Source organism: Paramormyrops kingsleyae, chromosome 7 (genome assembly GCF_048594095.1).
Source record: "Paramormyrops kingsleyae isolate MSU_618 chromosome 7, PKINGS_0.4, whole genome shotgun sequence".
In the NCBI taxonomy this organism is placed as follows: domain Eukaryota; kingdom Metazoa; phylum Chordata; class Actinopteri; order Osteoglossiformes; family Mormyridae; genus Paramormyrops; species Paramormyrops kingsleyae.
Window position 1 is genome coordinate 26,626,842 of NC_132803.1, and position 19,482 is coordinate 26,646,323.

The 19,482-nt window shown below is 40.0% G+C and overlaps 1 protein-coding gene across 2 annotated transcripts in view; it reads left to right on the forward strand.

The window, feature by feature from the left end:
- The window catches only part of wdr7 (WD repeat domain 7), a 75,060-nt gene extending 57,019 nt beyond the window's left edge, over window positions 1-18,041 (forward strand). For both annotated transcript variants that reach the window (XM_023828699.2, XM_023828701.2), the window contains 7 exons: window positions 3,278-3,464; window positions 7,605-7,722; window positions 8,393-8,542; window positions 8,823-8,905; window positions 9,655-9,754; window positions 15,404-15,508; window positions 16,150-18,041. In XM_023828699.2, coding sequence (XP_023684467.1) covers window positions 3,278-3,464; window positions 7,605-7,722; window positions 8,393-8,542; window positions 8,823-8,905; window positions 9,655-9,754; window positions 15,404-15,508; window positions 16,150-16,353 — 947 coding nt within the window. In that variant the 3' untranslated portion in view covers window positions 16,354-18,041. The remainder of the gene's footprint in view (window positions 1-3,277; window positions 3,465-7,604; window positions 7,723-8,392; window positions 8,543-8,822; window positions 8,906-9,654; window positions 9,755-15,403; window positions 15,509-16,149) is intronic.
- The last annotated feature ends 1,441 nt before the right edge of the window (window positions 18,042-19,482 follow it).

Here is a 19,482-nt window from a genome sequence, read left to right on the forward strand (position 1 = left end):
TTGAAAAAATTGAAATAATTTTTGAGCTTACATTTACTTTCAGATCACTTATTTTCATTGCATTTTTTTGTGATGAAATGCATCATCAACTGCATTTTGATATTGATTATCACTGAAAAAGCTCCTTTTGAAAATAGCTTTTGATATTTGAAACATAAATGTCTTCAGTGACATGTTAATATCTCAATTGTCTGATTGTATTGCTGCAGGTAAAATTGGCCATATTTGCTAGCTTTTATATATGGAAAGGTAATGACAGGTCACTGAAGGCGTTTAACACTGATTTCATTTAGTTTGTGGAATTGTGAAGCCCTATTATGAACAGCAACCTAGTTTACAGAACAGAATTTTCTTTAGAAATCAGTAAATCATGTTCAGTTTATGCTTGGAGCAGTGAATAATTAGTTTGTATTTTTACATTTGGTACCATTTTGGCCTTACAGGAAGCATGGTGTTTGATCAGCATGACGCTTTTCGTTCTCTCCCCCAGCATGCAGCAGGTGCACTCCTTGCACACCCAAAGAATCTTTAATTAGCAAGGCAGCTCCATTAAAACAGAACTGCCCCTTGTCACGTACCACTGCTGCGTAGTTACAGTAAGGAGCCAATGAGGCTTAATCTCTCTGAAACCTAAGAACAAGTGCATCCTTTTCGCTGTACCCTTTGTGTTCTCTTAGCTGCTTTAACAGGCAGCTGCTTGATTACCGCTAGTGCAACTCAGCTTTTCAGTCTGTGATCGGCTGCACGTTATTTCTGGAGTAGGTAGCGATGTTTTGGGAAGCTTCTTGCGGCATTTTTGCAGATGCTTTCATTTGTGTGTGACCGGCCTAAGCCGGTTCTGTCTGTTGGCCAAGCCCATTTTGTGTTGCAGTGATACTGTGTAAGGTGGAGGCAGTGAAGCTACTGTTGTCTCATTTCTGTAGATACTGGTTAAAAGAGAAGAGGTACAAATTAAAGCATCAGGTTAGTACAGGGGTGGGCAATCTTATCCGCAAAGGGCCGGTGTGTATGCAGATTGCCCACCCCTGGGTTAGTCCAACCTGCAGAAGATTAGTCTCATGCCACTTCATTAATTTTGCTTCATTCTGTGGCGAAACGACCCGAAAGAATGACTCGTAATCTAATTTTATTTGCCATAACATATTCCATTGAGAGCAGTAACTGTGATATAATATTAAAATTCATTAATTCATTTTTACATAATACGATATAGAATACAATGAAGTGCTGTACGTAATCTGCTATGATATTCCCAATTATGTTGAATTTACATTTATTTAGCAGAACGTTTTGTCCAAAATGACATTCAGGCTACTGCAGATATAGTGCACTACCTGCCAAAGAGCCTTAACACCAGTACATATCATTTCTACATTTCCTGCTTTTTTATTTTATCTGTGTGACTTTTCCAGTTTTTTTGGTCCCCTTCTCCACCGTAGCAGCATCCTGCCCGCATTCAGCAGTCTCATCATCAGTGAAGGGCTCGGTTCCACTCTCAGCCATAAATGCCTACTTTATGACATTTCCTTCCACATTTCACAGATGATGTGTGATGCTTTGGACCATAAACAGTTCCTTTTTCCCCCTAACACTGTCCATCACTCTTGTATAGGTCGTTCTTTATCTGGTCGTAAAAAGCTTACTGGGGTATTTTTAGTAAAATCTACCTTGAACAGTCTCTTTGTCGGAGGCTTACCTAGTGTTTGGCTTTTGTAGTGCAGTCCTCTGTTTTGCAGCGGCAGGCTCATCAAAAGTAAACCCTGCCTTAGAAATACCAACATAAAATTAACTTAATGAACTGTTCTTGTGAATATTTGAAACAAGCTGTATGGTAGTTTGGCAGTGAGTGGTTCAGCAGATAGTCGTGTGACATCATGGTTGTGTGGTAATTCCTCGGTGTGGGGTGGGGGATTTGCATCACCTATGTTTGCATGGGATTCCTGCCACTGAAAAAGTGTGCAGTTATGTTTTGTATTTATTAGGTAAGTTGGTGCCCCTGTACTGCCTAGTCTGTCTGATTATCTGGTGGTGTCTGCATTCTGCAATGCACTGACTTCCCTTCCAGGGTCTTTCTGCTTTACTCTATGGGCTTCCTAGTGAATGTCCCAGACTTGCCAGGACCTTGATACTGCATTGGATACATTCATTGGACCTTGATACATTCATTGGTTGGATGACCTGAGTATATGGACACTATACACCTACTTTTGTTTAATAAGCAGAGCCATAACATAACCATCTAGCTGTTTGCTCTACATAGACGCACATTCCTTAATGACCTCTGTTTTGGTGATGTTAACTTGCCGATTATCATCTTCTTTTTTAGAAAAGAAGCATCAACAGCAGCCTTTGAAATTATTTTAGATGTTAACTATTAAAAATGTACTGTTTGGACACATTACTCCACGTACAGAGGAGTGTGTTCGTTTAAGTGAATCATCCCCATCCTAACTCTCACCTGTGCTGCCACATTTGGTGGGTATTGTCACAGCTCAGCCTGTCACATGCTTCACAATGGAGTATAACCTTATTATCTGCTGATTGGCCTGATTCCATTCGGCACTGTTCCTCCAAAGCTTTTTACCGTTTAACTGGGAGCCTTTATTGCTTTAACTCATTAGCTTAGTTGATGTTTTGTCAATATTAATTCTTTCCTTTAGGCAAAGTTAAGTCTTAAACAAAGATGTCTGTGCTGAGAAACTGACCAAGTCACCCTACCTAGACCAGCCCCCTCCAAGGACTGTGTAAAAATGCACTCATCACTGTAGTTCCCCATTTGTATTACATTCACAGAAAGAAATATTCTTAAGGAACACACTCCATGTGAGAATACAGACATTTCACAGACTTGCTAAACTTTAAAGCATTTTTACATTTTTCTTTTATCCTAACTTTTCACGATGGGTTTTCACTGTTTTAGTACAGTTATTAAAGTTTCCCGTTTCTGTATATTATGTAGGTGTATAAATGGTTTTGATTAAAATACAAATAAAATACAAATATCAGAACGCAAAACATGCACAAATCTTTCTAAAGGCAGGAGTAAAATTAAATATTTTGGGGTAAGCTTTTTATTAATGTTGTACAATGATTTCAGAAGTCCTTGTTGACCTACTTGTTGCACTGTTCAGATTTTCAGTTGAGTCAAGTACTTTTCTTTGTAATTCTTGAACCAGCAAATGAATGAGTGAACTAACGAATGAGTGAACAAACAAAGAAGCAAACTGAAGAGCAAATGAACAAAGTCCTGCATGTGTATTTGTTCATTTCCCTACAGGCAAAGCGCTAACATTCCTGCTGCTGCAGCCCCCCAGCCCCAAGCTGCCTCCCTACAGCACCATCCGCCGCACAGCCATAGACTTGATCGGCCGCGGTTTCACGGTGTGGGAACCATACATGGACGTGTCTGCGGTGCTCATGGGCCTCCTGGAGCTGTGCGCCGATGCGGAGAAGCAGCTGTCCAAGTGAGTCACCCACTAATCCTAACCTTTGGTAGCTTGTAGCCGCGAGATAAGTGTGTGAACATATACGCGTTGTAAGAATTTGCAATAAAGCAGGGTTTGTCATCTGACTTCACCCCCCTCTCCAGTATATTTGTTTTCCCTGCTATGGCCAGGCAGCACCAATTGATTGTGCTTACATAATTATATAAGGCAGATAATGTTACCTTCAGGTGAAATTAAGTCAAATTAATCTAATTAGATGAGTCTGCAACTGCAGTCATCCTGCAAAATCAGTTTGTTTTTTGTTTTTTTATCAGTAACGGTTTAATGATAATGATTCTAAAATATGTTAGTATATGCTACCAATTAGCAGTATATTACACTAAAATATTACATGCTATATATAGTATGTGCCGTTGATTTCGTTTTTTGAATTTATCTGTCAACATGCCCTGTGAAGGCTGCTGTCTGATGGTCTCAGTGATGAAACTCAAGGCCTAATGTGATTCTAGAGCATTTATATCATGTAATGATGTCTGGCTTTGCTGTACGTCTTGGCAATTTTGAAGTGCAAACGAGACACATCACTCTCTCGGCTAACCTTCAAGAAGCAACCGCAAAAATAAGGTTACTTTGGACTGCCAAGACAGTCGGTGAAAAACGCGGCCAATCTGACCCAGTCATTAACATGAAATCCTATCTGAACAAATTTATTATGAGTACAAATATGTCTGGCTTTCAGTGTAGCATGTGCTAATTATGTTTAGTATTTAATGGTGGTAATTTGTCAGAGGTAATTATTGTAAAGAATAGTTGGAAGGGAAACCTATGAGTAACCTTAGTGCGTCTTAACGAAATAAAGCAAATGAGGCCGAGACTGATGTCCGGGAAGCTAGTCTGACATACCTTTCCATCTGCTCTTACATCCCCACATGATGTATCTGTGTCATCTCCCACTGGCCTTGTCAGACATTTTGTTGATGTATTTCATCGATGAATCCAGGTTTAAATAATGATTTTAAGTGTCTCTGATATTGATGCCTGTGTTTCTATTTTAATAGTGTTTCAAGTGAATTTGGATTCACACTTTTTTTTTTGCCTTCTGAACATATAAGGCACTGTAGTACATAGGCATACAGTCAAACCTCGGATTGCGAGTAACTTGGTTTGCGAGTATTTTGCAAGACGAGCGAAATTCTTAAATAAATTTTAACTTGATAAACAAGCGAGGTCTTGCAATATGAGTATTACATATACGCTTTGTTTGCCTAGTGTCACGTAATCACAACTGAGCCGATGGTTCTCTCTCTCTCTCTCTCTCTGTCTCTCGCTCCCTCTGCGGGATTGTGGGTAATCGTTTCCCATGCTTGATCTCAGTCGGCGTCCCTCAGTCGTATAGTCAAAATATAGTAGAAAAGCACCACCCGAATAGGGGCGTAGCAGTGCAAGCGATGAATCTGTTTAATGACAATACAATGTCCACATTTCCACGAAATTGAAAAGGACGCAAAAGCAGCTGTTATTGGATAGGTTCCTTATTAAAGTCGCACAAACAGAAAAAGATTCCAGTGAGCCAACAGATAGCAGTTATTCCGTTAGTTGTAGTGAAAGTTGTCCTACAAAATAACCCTCCTCTTCTCCTCTGTCTCATCTCCCTCACTCCATCCACAATTCTTTTCAAAGGTAAATTGCAGGTTAATTTGTTTTATGTATTTTTACTTTATATTTTGTATAAATAATTTTTTAATTAATATTTTTGGGTTGTGGAAAATTCACTTTGATATACGAGTGCTTTGAATTACGAGCGCATTTCCGGAACGAATTATGCTCGCAATCCGAGGTTTTACTGTACTTCCAATATTATTATAGCGATACAGACCTTGCTGCTTAAGGTGCTTTGTGGCAAGGAAACTAGGAAATAAGCCAACACATTAGACCGCATTAAGGACAAAATACCTGTGTAATGTATTGTTGATAAATTCATATCAGTCTTGATTATGACTGTTTCACATCATTGATTTTATGTAAGAGAATAAGTGCATGGACTGTTATGGGCATGTGGTTGTGGGAATGGGTGACACCATATATGAGTGTATTAAGTTCATCTAGGACAGCTTTCAGTTTCTCTCTCTCATTAAAGAGAAGCATAACTGGAACTTTGCCGTCTCTTATGCTTCTCTATATACTCAGAATTCTCTTCATTGAATGATTAATTAGCCTTGTTAAGATTGAACAGGACATGGGAGCGGAGTAACAGGAATATATTGGGTAGTTGACAGTCTCTTCCATGGACGCTGAACAGGGTTAGTTGACTGGCTAGTATAGTTTAGCATTTATTAAGAAAATTTCTAATTATAAATTATCCAACAATGTTTATGGAGGAAAATGGATGTGACCACAAAACAATCAGAGATTTTTTTTTAGTGGTAAATGCAAAGAAAGGTAAATGTTTTAGGTCATTTTTAGACATACATGTGGGGCAGGCAGGACATTACAAACATACCCAGTTGATTCCTTGACAGCATGTACACGTGCAGCTAGGCTGAGCTTCCAGTGAAAGCGCAGGTACAAGTGTGAGCAGTATTCGAGCAGGAGCTACACAACATCTCCCAAACAAAGCAAGAACCTAATAAGACAATTATTCAGATCAGCAAAAGCACAATATGAAGAACATTCAGGGAGCATGGAGTGGCGGAGGCTAGTACAGGTATTCCTGGAACTGATGCATTTTCTCTAAGGTGTTGGGAATCTGATGACGATAATACTGGTATAGCACTTCAGCGGTGATCATACAATGCAGACACTGTTAGAACACTTTTGTAAAGGAATCATTACAATGTAGTCCAGATGTCCATCCTCCAATAGCTGAGATTTCTATCGCTCTGAAGAAGTGCAGAATACCACTAGTATTCTGCTGGCTAATAGTGAAATGTCTTCCATGGTGTAGTGAAGCAATGGTGTATGTATAATTGTCCATTCCTCCTTATAACTCTTCCAACTGCTTCATAATGGATTTGCTTTTCACAGAAGTCCACAGGTTGGATGATCAGCTTTTCTCTGTAGACACTGTACTGTTACTCTTGCCATCTGCTTTGGGTCATTATTATGCTGAAAGGTAAACTTACTGAAAGAAAACCTACAGAAGAATCTATCCTCACAAGTGCTCCGGTGTTGGAAGATAAAAGACCCATAAACACACATGCCTCTGTCGCACATGCATGGGGGGTGTTTGACTGATGTGCCATGAGCTGTGTTTGCTGGGCATAATTCAAAATGTAATTGGCTTTATCAGGCCGCAAACCCCTTTTCCAAATGGCTGCAGAATCCCCTCGAGTGTCGTTTCGCCTGCCTTAAGCGAGCTTCAGTGTGGCTTTCTTTGAGTCAGGGTTTTTTTTTTTTAAGCAGCCTCTCCCAGTTCCCAGATTTGTAGCTCTGTGTATCATTGAAACATGTACAAATTGAAAATTTTGCCACATACTCAGTTAAGGTAAAACTGGTATAAAGTGCGCCTTTATCTGGCCATTTTGCATCATAGATATGCATATATAAATGTATCAATTCCTCACATCTTTTGGTAGGTTTGTATTATACTTTGACTATATTCATCCATACCACTGATATTTTAAAAACTGCATGGACTGTATGTGTACCTGCAGTTGTAGCAAACTGTGCAGTTCTGATACAGTATATGGTTGTTTTTAGTGTAGCATCAGTAGAGTTTGCATTGGCCTTGACAAAACTGGATGCCTAAATTGCATCACTATGCTGATGTGCTGTTGCTTTGCTTTGGTGGCATGTCAAAATTTTCTTCCCGAACATAGCTTACTCACAAAGGCACAATACTGGCCCTTCCAGTGGATCGCCCGGCACGTATTCCTCCTGCCCATGTGTAATTTGTTAACGAGCGTTTTTTTTTGTTTTTTTTTTCGATCTTGGACAGATGGACAAACTGCTTTCAATTTCCACGCTTGATTGTTGAACGCTCGTTGTCAGTGGGCCATCCAAGCCCCAAATTGTCCCGCATTACTGGGAGTCCATTATTCTGTACCCATCTGAGTGATCCCATTGACGGTGGGCTCATATTAAATCTGTGTCGAATCCTTTCACTCTTGTTTTTTTTTTTTTTTTTTTTAACGTTTTCTTTCTCCTTCTCCTGTTTAGCATCACAATGGGCCTGCCCCTCAGTCCTGCCGCCGATTCGGCACGCTCCGCCCGCCACGCTCTCTCACTCATCGCCACCGCAAGACCACCAGCTTTCATAACAACCATCGCCAGGGAGGTGAGCCCCCCCATCCCTGGACGGTCCCCTCTTCACTTGCCTGGAAGGGCCCCATCGGCTCTTGTGTACCCCCCAAGATGCAGCCTTTATAGTCTTTTCCTCGCATATATATATAAAATAGAGGCTGCAGAACAGGGCAAATCGCTCTATCAGCTTTTGAAGCAGACCTCCGTAGATGGAATCAACTAAGCATCGTGTTTCATCTCCAGTTTTATTTGACAAACACAAATATACACTGGACATCTTTGCAGTGAAATGCTTTTCCATCTGCTTCCAAGATTGTGCTCAATAAAATGCGCAATACAAAGGAAAAAATATAAGATTATATAAGACAAAAATAATAAAGATAAAATAAGACTGCAAAATAAGACAAATTGAGCACAATTATACCAGTAGTTGTAAAATGAAGATGTACAATTAAAGTGTAGGATAGTATATAGTAGTGTGGTTGGCTGTAGGGGTCCTTGCTCAGTGTGTGATTTAGCTAAATGAACACACTGATAAACAGACAAGCAGTTTGTACATTTTCATGTATAGATGGATAGGTGTATGCATGTGGAAACATTGAAGGGGAAATATTACGGCTTAGAAAGAAAAACAAAAATCCTTTTATTTGGCATTATGATACTGATTATTCCGTTTTCATATGATGTCCGCGTGTATCCCACAGGTCCACAGGCACACAGCCCTGCAGGCCAACACTCAGTCCCAGCAGAATGTCCACACCACCACGCTGGCACGAGGCAAGACCGAGATCCTGCGCGTCCTGGATATTCTCATTGAGAAGATGCCCACGGACATCGTGGACCTTTTGGTGGAGGTAAGGCTGCTATAATTCACACTTTCCTGCACAGATATAGCCACAGATTTCCTCAGTGATATGTAATTCAATTTTGGGGTCTTCCCGACCAAACGTGGTAGCACCAAGAGCATCTGGACTAAATGATCCTGTGTACACATGACTTTATCAGCCATTTTGTTTATAAACATGTACTTTCATTATTTAGTGTGTTGTTGATTTGCGGAGAAAGCTGCACTGAGGTCAGTGTTCATGCTTCTCTGATAGATTTGCTTTAATGACCCTTGCTTTACCTTTCAAGGTAATGGATATTATCATGTATTGTATCGAAGGATCTCTTGTCAAGAAGAAAGGTCTGCAGGAATGCTTCCCCGCCATTTGTCGGTAAGTCTTCCACAGCAGACTTCTGCTCACAGCAAACTTCATTACAACTTCTGGCAGGTTTACTATCCAAATTATACATGTGTTAATATATGTTAACTTCATTATGAAAGAGGCGTGGACATATTTACAAAGTTTTTTTTTTTTTGACACATTTAACAATGTTTAAGTCCAAGTGTCTAAGCTTGGGAGGTATCTAATTTTTTACTGTATAGACATTGTACCGTAATATACAGGCACTCCTCTGCTTGCGAACGAGATACGTTCCGAACAGCTGTTCGCAACTTGAAACATTCATAAGTTGTTATTCAACATCATTTTAAGGGTATTCGCAAGTACTAAGAACTAGGATGCTGGGATTACGCACGCTATGCTGCTTCGTGGCGGGAGTAGCGGCCAGAAGTCATACTAGGCGGAATTAGCGCACAGAAAAAAAAATGACAGGAAACGGGAGCCCAATGAACACAATTTGGACCTCTTTGTTTGTATGTCTGAAAGTTCGTAAGTAGAGGAGCATCTGTACAGTATTATGATGGTGTATTCAAAAGCAGTGAGCAGGGGGGAAAGTCGCTGGAAGACAATGCTGTGGTATTTCCAAAAAATTCGTAGTATACCATATTACTGTAATACCAGCCAGGCTTAGTGCAAGTTAATGAGAGATGTGTTCTTATGTTATGTCAGATTACATGTTTGAATTGTTGTAGCCTATCCAGTGGGATTGTGTGAGTAAATGGCCATATTTTGTCACACAGGTTCTACATGGTGGGTTACTGTGACCGCAGTCACAGGATTGCAGTGGGGGCGCGGCAGGGATCGGTGGCTCTCTATGACGTCCGCACGGGAAAGTGTCAGGTATGTGTTGCTCAACACGATGTAGGAATTTCCCTCTGCAGACCTTTGATGGGACAGGTCTTCAGTTACTGATGATTATTCAGTTATCACTATAGTACAAAAAATCTCAGTGCGATTTGGTGTTTTTAAAATGAGAAATATGTTTGTATGTTTGCAAAATGGCAGTTGCAAATTAATACTAATATTTATTTTTCTTCAAACCCCGGGTTAGTGTTTGTTATTAAGCTGTGTGTGTTGGGGGCCTTTAGTGTGGAAACACAGATTAATCCAAAGTAGCAGATCATTTAAGTATGTAACTGCTGTGCATTTAACATGAATCACCAATGCATCACCAGTGATTTCATTGTCATATGGGTTGTCTTGTTGATTCTTTTAGAGAGTTTAGGAATTCATATACACCTCCTTTTACATCACCCAAACACTATATTCTCTTCTGATATAAGATGTTACTGGTTATTTTCAAAGTTATTCATGGCTGCCTGGACACCTACTGTATATTTTTACAGCCTTCGCAGCTTGACCCTATTCTTGTGTGGTAAATAACACATGGCATATGAGTTTATTGCATTGCAGGGTTGATGTAGCTCTTTGTTGCTGCACACCAGCCCTCCGCTCTCCTCCCTTACAAAGAGTCAGAATATTTACACTCTCTGGGTCTGCCAGCCATGCAGGCCGAATTCCTGCAGGGATGAAAGGCGACAGAAGGGAGGCAGAGTACCTGACCTCCTGGGGACATGAGAAAGAGGGAGAGAGAGAAGCAGCTTCACAGGATGATCTGGGGGGTGGGGTGGCACCCCATCCGCTCCTTATAATAAATGTTTAGGAATGAAACACAGGTGACTGTATTTGGGAGTGGAGACCGGTTTATCAAAAAGGACAGGAATGAAAACGGAGCAGCATACGGAGACTCACAGGAATATAAAACATTGGCCAGTGGGTCTTAAGGCGGCCAACCAGAGTGCAGGATCAAGCCTAGATGACGACCATGATAATAAGCAATAACAATAATACAGGAGGCTTATATAGCACTTTTCAAAAGCCCACCATCAGTTAGGGGTTAACACCTGACCTTTGCCCACCTGGGGGTGTTCATGTGCCCCCCCCCATCTTTGAGGCGTTTGGTAGATATTTTTTAGATATGGTTTGGTAATACAGCTTTCAAGGGCTCTCATCTTCACTCTATATCAACTAAAATGCAAAATTGAATGTCTGGAGGTGGGGTTTCATAGGTGTGGAAGCGTAAAGGTCGCGCTGGCATCTCAGAGGACTACTGTGTGTGTGTGTGTGTGTGTGTGTGTGTGTGTGTGTGTGTGTATATATATATATATATATATATATATATATATATATATATATATATATAACTGGAAGGCTATTTATGTTATGGAAACAAACATACTGGACATGTTGAAAAATGAACATGTCCACTGGGTTTCTCTTTCTTTTCTGCAGTTAGCTGTACATTGCACTCAGCCATTATAAATAGAGCTACATATAGGTCACAGCTGTGCAGTGAGGTATAGTGTTAACTGTAGGTGAGCTATTCTCATAGCATCACATAAAATTAGCTAGTGCAGGGCCCTTCCAGGCCTTCCTGCTCTGGTCAGTGAGCCGCAGAACCTCTACTTGAAGAGTTTTGGGCCTCGGGTTAGTCTATTCACAACAGTGATCCATATTGACAGCTGGAGTTTTATAGTTAGATTTGTGTGTTCCTTTGTATGCATTTTGTTCCTCATTCTGAAACAGCTGTAAAGTAGCCCCGTATTAAACAAACATTTGTCTAGCTTCCCACTTAATTTCATTGTTACAGTTGGGTATGGTGGTGATTATTCAAGAACCTCTAAACGAACAGAGGTTGAATTTCAAGCAGTCAAAAGTGTGCACCTGGGTGGAATACAGGAATCTAAAAACTATGGAAAATGCTGAAATGAAAGAACAGGGTTTTTATATTGAGCAATGTACATCTGTCTAATAAGATAAAACAAATATTGTCAAGGTTAAGAGACTGTATTACATATTGCGTTATTGATCACTGTATTGCCAGTGATCTGCTGTATTTCTTTGACCTGTCATTGGCACTGTGACACATAGAGACCTGCAGAAGTCTTTCATGATATGCTCCTGACATATCTTAACTTTTTAGGTCTAGTCCACTAGTAGTCCGGATGCATACATCCGAATTTTAACTAACGGGGGAAAACAACATTCAGTAAATCAAACTAATGTCTTAATCAACTAAAAACAAGTTGTTACACTTCACAAACCATTTAAGCAAGATTTCTAGAAAGTTTAGCATTTTTATGTACCGCAGTTTTTTTGTAATAAGTGAAAATATAATTACCATGACGACCATATTTACGGGACTCGAGTGACCGGAAGTTAATTAAGTGTTAATAAAATTACACGTAAGCACTTCAAAGTCTTTCTTTCACCATCAAATCATGAACTATAACAGTATCAAGATAAAATAAGTCTTTTCCCATAAAATTGTTCGTCAAGCTTCCAATCGGCTTGCTCACTCGTCACAGAAAAAAGTAAGCCGATATCTGTAGACACCCGCTGTATCATTCATCCCGGAGTTTTCTAACAAAACCCTTGAATAAAATGGCAAACTTTTGAAAGCTTGATCTGTTACGTACATAAATGAATAACTGTTATTCTTCACTCTCAAGCAGTTCTTGAATATATGCTCTGATTACTTGCTAGCATAGCATTCTTGGCAGTTGGAACGTTTGTCCCATGATTGTGATTCCCCGTAATTAACTATTTGAGTGACAACTATTTCATCCAATAAGCCGCATCTAAAACTTTTCAAAATGGTAATGGAGTGTGATGATTGGACATTATACCGACATTTATTTTCTCTGGGCACAAAAGTGGAAAGGGTACGTATTTTCGGTACGCTATTACACTTTTTCTTTTGGTAAGTTTCATTAAGTGTTTTTTGGAGATTTGAACAATGATCTTTAGTTTTTGTGTGCCTGTTAGACATACCTATTAGACGAATCGGTATCGGCCATATGTGACTGATCTACGTCCGATACTTACTTATTTAGTTTTCGGCTGATACTTCGCTATAATGAAGTATTCGATCATGAAATCGCCATAAATATAGCTTTCTAAAGGAATAGGGTATGATATATAGAGGTCTTTCTCAGCTGAAGTGTGTGAAGAGAGGAGCAGAACCCATATAAGTACTACTGAATAATACCATCTAATCATTTGTGGTTTAACAAAGCCGTCTAATAACTGAACTGGCTGTGCGTTTTTGTCATTCCAGGTTTAGACTGATAGTCCTCTGTTGGTTCAGTGAACAAAGCAAGGATATCTTGTGTTTGTTTTTCTTTTTCACAAACAGACTTTAACTGTTTTGCACATACTGCCAATTAAAGCATCAGAAAGTGTCAAGCAAAAGAAAACAACCTTATTCTATAAAACGTAGCACACTGGACATGTATTGTTTTACTCAGCATGACAAAAGCATACCGTGTGCCGCCTTGTCTCCCTCTGTCTTCCAGTCACACCATTTATACTTTATTACACTTCTAATGCCATTCCTGTAATTCCTTGTCTGATCCATAGACAAACATGTGCTTAATATACCCTTACAAACATAACCAACACAACAGACTGCATTATAAGAGAAAACACACCTGAAACAAAGCATTTTCCTGAATCTCTGGAAGTGCATGGCCTGTGTCCAGCAGACAACTGTGGATAAAATAAAAAGGTGAAATTTTGGGTTTGTTTCTGTAGTATTGATGGTGTATTGTGGTAAATGGGAGAGGGTCAGTGTCCTTTCCTTGGCCGTATTGATTTGCCCTTCAGCTGCTGCCGGTGAGCTGTGAGGCGTTGGGCTCTGCTGCTGATAATCTACACAATGTCTCAGTGAACATTATTGACTGGCTCGAAACTACTGCCTTTGGCTCTCCGTTTTTCACCCCGTCGCCATGACGATTGTAATAAAACACAGGATTGTCCTGCAGACGAAACTCCTTGGCTCACCTTGTGTGTGGGCCCCCTAAAAGACCTGGGAAAATAACAGGGATAATTGAATAAAAAATAAACCACAAAATGCTGGTAATATTTAGCATTAACACTAGATTTGTTATACATTTTCTATATTAACAATAGGTCATTAATATAATGTGTGTAGCTCAGTTCTAAAGCTTGTTGTTGAAGACACCGTTTGTTTTGTAGGTGATAGAGACAAGAGGTACTTTCTGTCTTCATTTTGTTTGTTGCTGTTGCTACTGGTAACAGTATAAAATGTGATGCTGCCATTGGGGGGGAAAAAAACAATCATAATGAAATCGAAACTTGTCAGCAGAATGTGTCTCTGTAATCCAGTACCATGTGTTGCTCTTGGACTCACGAGTCGGTCCAGTGCCTTGTTTTTGGCTGTACATGTGTTTATTCTTTAACTTTAGGGTACTACTAGATTTTGTACTTTCTTTCTTTTTGTTATAACACTATATGCTTTCATGTTATGAAGAATTATACTGTTGTAGTGTGTCATAGAATATGATATCAATTTATATCAGTAATAAGTAGCTGCTAATTATATTGCTCATGTACTGTCAGAAGATCTCACATCTGCATCTTTGTGTAGAAAAAAATACATAGATGTGCCATTTGTCATATTTTTTATTATAATAGCAATGTGCTTTTTATTAGAAAACTGAAATGTTGTTACTGTTTGTTATTCAGTCACCTGATCATCTTATCACAAATGTATATACAGTATACACTTATACAGATAAGATTAACTTTATTGATCCGTGTGTGTGTGTGTGTGTCGGTGTGTGTGTGTGAGAGAGAGAGAGTGAGTTTGTGCCTACTTGTGTGTATATCCAGGATTTAGCTGAAAACATGCCCCCTGCTACCAAAAGGTACATCCTCCCACATCTCATTGACTTTGCACATGAGCCCATCCGCAGATCCCTGCAGTGATCCTGACAAAGACAAAATGAGGCATTTCAATGTTCTGCAGTCCAAAAATGCATAGTCACTGGTAACAGCAGGATGAGAATTACTCATTTAAATTTTACAGTTTTTGTTTTAAAGTCAATTTGGATATTTCTTTTCTGTGAGGGTTTATGGGAAAGGGTAAATCTCCATATTCAAAATGTGGAGATTTTCTCAAAATTCCAGCCTAACAACCTGTCTGCCACAATCAAATGCAGTTCAGTAACTGCCACACCGTATGAAACACATACAGGACACATCGCACTTTAGATAAAATAAGACTTAAGCTTGTTGATGGACTGATGAGACACACTGAATGGGAAAATGGCTCCCACAATCCTTTGCTCTATCTGTCTTGTAACCATGGCTGTAATGGAATATAGCCAGTAACAAGGTAAAGTATTCCCACTAATTAGTTCACTGTTTTAGGGTCCAGACATTTCACACTCCAGAAAGACGCTTGAAAATATCCTTCATTTCAGTTTTTGTGTTGACAGTGTGCTTCTTCTGATGGGGTTTTTACTAGAATGACTCTGCCTGTGAATGAGGCCTTCGCTGTTACTAGATACTTATGGAAATACGGCGGGCATGATTTTTTTTTGGTTTGAGTTGATTTTTAAAAAAACATGTCAGTAAGATCAGAGTTGATGTAAACTTGTCGTTTGTTTTTCGTTCACAAAGACTATCGCTGGACACAAGGGACCCATCACAGCCGTGTCATTTGCTCCTGATGGCCGCTACCTGGCCACCTACTCCAATGCAGACAGTCACATCTCTTTTTGGCAGGTAAGCAAAGACAGTTCATTCTGTTTATAATACTTTTCTGGATGTTTTCCGTTTGCATTTTTCATGTACAAAAGGCAGCTTGGATCTGGCTTAGCTTCTGTTTTCCTCTCCATTAGTACATTTACAGTAACAGTTTTCCAGGAAACTGTGACATAAGACCATAAGAGTTTTAATTTGCACTGATGCTGTAACTGAGAATGTATTATTATTATTATTATTTTGGCGTATTTCAGTGTGGTGTTGTGTGATGTTTTGCATTTGAAACTAGGAAGAGGTTATTTTCTTTAGATACAACCCCCTAAATCCTGTCCTTTTTGTGTTCCTTAAGGAAAAGAAACCCTGCAAACACTACAGAAGCAGCCGTTGTTCAAATTCTCTTTTATCCAGTATTCTTTATCAGGCTGACTTCAGGTTCTGTAGATAGTTTAACATTAAAGTCAACTCTGCCTACTACTGATTGGAAGTAGCTGCTGCATAGGGAAAACCACATGTTATACTGCTTAAATTAAAGGAACCTTTCAATGCCTTTCCACTGCTTGCTTTCCTGAGAAATGGGCCGAATAATTAGATTAATTTATTCATGATAAATAGATGAGTTAACCCCGTGACCCTACTCCCCCTACTCTCTGGTCTCCCCACAGATGAACACCTCTTTGTTAGGCAGCATTGGTATGCTCAATTCTGCCCCCCAGCTTCGTTGTATCAAGACGTATCAGGTCCCACCAGTGCAGCCACCGTCGCCGGGCTCCCAGAATGCCCTTAAGCTGGCCCGCCTCATTTGGACCTCGAACCGCAACGTTATCCTCATGGCGCACGATGGCAAGGAGCACCGCTTCATGGTCTGAGTAGAGCTGAACCCCCCCCCCTGGGAGGACGGTCGTCCCTCGTTGGGGCAAAAGTAAACGAAAGCTGTGCATTTGCTGTTTACATGTCTGTTCCCTTCGATTGATTCTCAGTTTGTTGTTATTTAATGAAAAGCAAATTTCTGTGTAGTTCGTGTAAAAACCTGGATTGCTAGTTTGCGTATGACGTTATCCCGTGTGTGATTTTGAAGTCAACCAATGGTGTGTGTTGTACCCTTTTATATGCTTGTGAGACATGCTTTTATTGGTCACCTGAATTTACAGAAATGAAGGATGGGCCAATTAAAACAATTTCAGCTTGATTTTCACCAACCCTGTGGAAGAATTTGCTTGAAGATACACATGACTTTTCATAGATCTCAGGCTCTTGGCAGTGTTCCTGCATCCCATGCCAGTGCTAGTTCAGAAAAAAGTCCTCCATAAGCCCTAGCACAAAATCATATCAAAATAAAAGTTGTTATGGATGCTTCCTTGTTATTCTTTACTATATTTGTATAGTTGCTTTTCATTGGCTACAGAGTAAACTATTGTAACTGGCAACAAGGTACTGTAAATGTGTAAATCACCATCCTGACCTCGGAAAAGGCTACATTTACTAAAACAAATGGCTTGACAGGACTGAACAGAGATATTTATGTCTACATGTAGATAATAGGTTAGAGTAAAATACAAAATATATTTTAAAGAGTTGTTTCATATATAATTATTTTTATGGTTACACCGCTCTGACCACCTGGTCCATCCAAATTTACTTTTGATGGGCATTCATGAAGTCTTGCTGTTTGCTGCTTATTTGGCTATTGGATTTTATATTAAGACCTTTTTGCAGATGGTAATACAAACACCTCTACTGTTGCAAAATGTCTGGTTTGTTAAACGATTGTTTTGCCATTGTCAGCTGACCATGGTGGATTCCAGCGATTTCATGTAAATGGTTTCCCGTTTAGTGTCATAAGGTCTGCGTATATCCATGTTGCAGACTTGAGATCTCCTAACTGAAGCAGACCAGGGAGGAATTTGAACTCCTTGCCCCTCTTGATCAAATAGGGAGGGACTGCTTGTTTTGGCAGCCCAAGGACAAACATTGCATTCCCCATTAACACCACTTAAGCTACGAGCTTTGGTTTACCTGCATAATTCCAGTCTGCAAATACATCTCTTTGAGCTCCAGATACATTCCCTGCTGCCTCCTCTCAGGCTGTAACATCTCCACTGTTTGACTCAAATCAGTATTTTAACTGTGCTGTGGGGGTGATACAAGGTCTATGACCAGCTTTTGCAGTGTCCAATGTTAAATTGAAGAAAGGATGTAATTCTGCAGCCCACTGTCTGATAAATTCCTTCACACTTGGACTCGGCAGCTTCTCTGCATTTACATTCTTGATTCGTTCATTATCACTCTAACTTTAACTTCCTGTATAGGTCACTATTCCTAATAAAATGCAATCGCCTATTTGTATAGCCTCATGAATATCCGCTAATACCAGTACAATGAATTTCAGCTGTAGCCATGGATGGTGATCTCTGCTGTACTTGAAAACTGTGTGTAACGCTCTGTATATCTGTGCCACCATTAAATTAAAAAATAATATATATATATTGAATATAGCTGTGCTGTAAAAACTTAAGAATTGTTGTGACTGTGTTCAATAAAGATAAGATGTAAACCACTTTCTGGGTGTCATGTATATAATGTAATGCTTTATAAAGCAAATCGACGAACCTATGAAATAGCTTGTCACCTTTAATTTAGCAAAAAAAATTACTTTAATATTAGGCCTATGGTGGGAATATTATTACAGATATGGTACATGGTCATTAATAATATAGAGTAATTCATAATGCTTAAGTAATTCTTAGATCTCTAGATTTTACATAATCTATATTCCAGTCAAGCTCACTGCCTAAAATTACCCTTCTGTCCACCCGAGTATCATTTTTTACCTGAACCAATGGTCTCCACCTTTCACTGGATGAGAGGACACATGAGGGCAAGACACTGTGGAGGACGTGAGGCTAAAACTAAGGCAGAGCTAGCCGCTGCTAAATGCACTCTCACCTCTAACCCCTGTTCCTCTCTGCTGTCGCAGGCAAAATCAATAGTGCTAAGTCAGAAGGGAAATCATTCTGGGCCCTAACAAGAGCGTGTGCTTTGACAAGGCCAGGCTGAAATACACACCAAAGGAGAGAGGAGACAGGCGGAATCATTCATAGGGGCTGGCAGTTCAAGGTGTCTCCCTACATCATAGGTCAGGATGACGGGGAGGAGAGGGACACTCAATAAGGGCAAATACCGAAGGTCAATTTACAACGGAAGTCGCTATTCCAAAGGCAGGATGTATTCTCAAGCAAGTTAACAAATCAAATAAAACGAAACATCAACGTTAAGTCAAATAATGCTCAGTATACTACCAGCATTTTTGTTTTCCCGTAATAAAAAACCTGTGCAGGAATTTCATTGCCATTATTTGAGAAGTTCTTTGGCCTTCTTTCTCGATAGGTTACATATTTAGTGCATAGAATGGGTTTCTTCAAAGACACAATCATTTTGCATTGTAGTTTGTTGCTTTTTAGTCTTGTGAATATGATCCTATTCTCTGGAGCAGTTGGTGTGGTTTACCCTGGTTTCCTATATTGACGGGTGGTGGTGAGCAGTACATGTGTACTTTGTGGTGATTATGGATTTGTGTGATGAAGAGGTGAGGTCTGGCCTCACCTAACCCACAGGGTCCTGCGCTTCCCACCACACAATAACACAGCACTGGTAGTAGAGTGGGAGGTAGTTAACGGGGATAAAATATGAATTTCTGTAAAATACTGAGCCGCGTGTTTGTCTGGTCATTCCCTAATCACTGACCCTATGGTTCAGGGGCTGCACCTTTCGAAGGACCCGGACCACAAAGGTGTTGCCTTTGTAGGCTGCGTCCTTCAAAGGTTGAACAGACAGCGCTGTCAAATGGGACGGTCTGGCCCACGGATAATTTCCTGTTTGTGTCACCAGCTGTTCCCACCCCATTGCCTAGACAAGACACACCCAGTTTACCTCTACGCTATGAATCATGGGATATGTTGGGCTACGAAGGATCCATTGGATGGATCCTTTGTGATTCG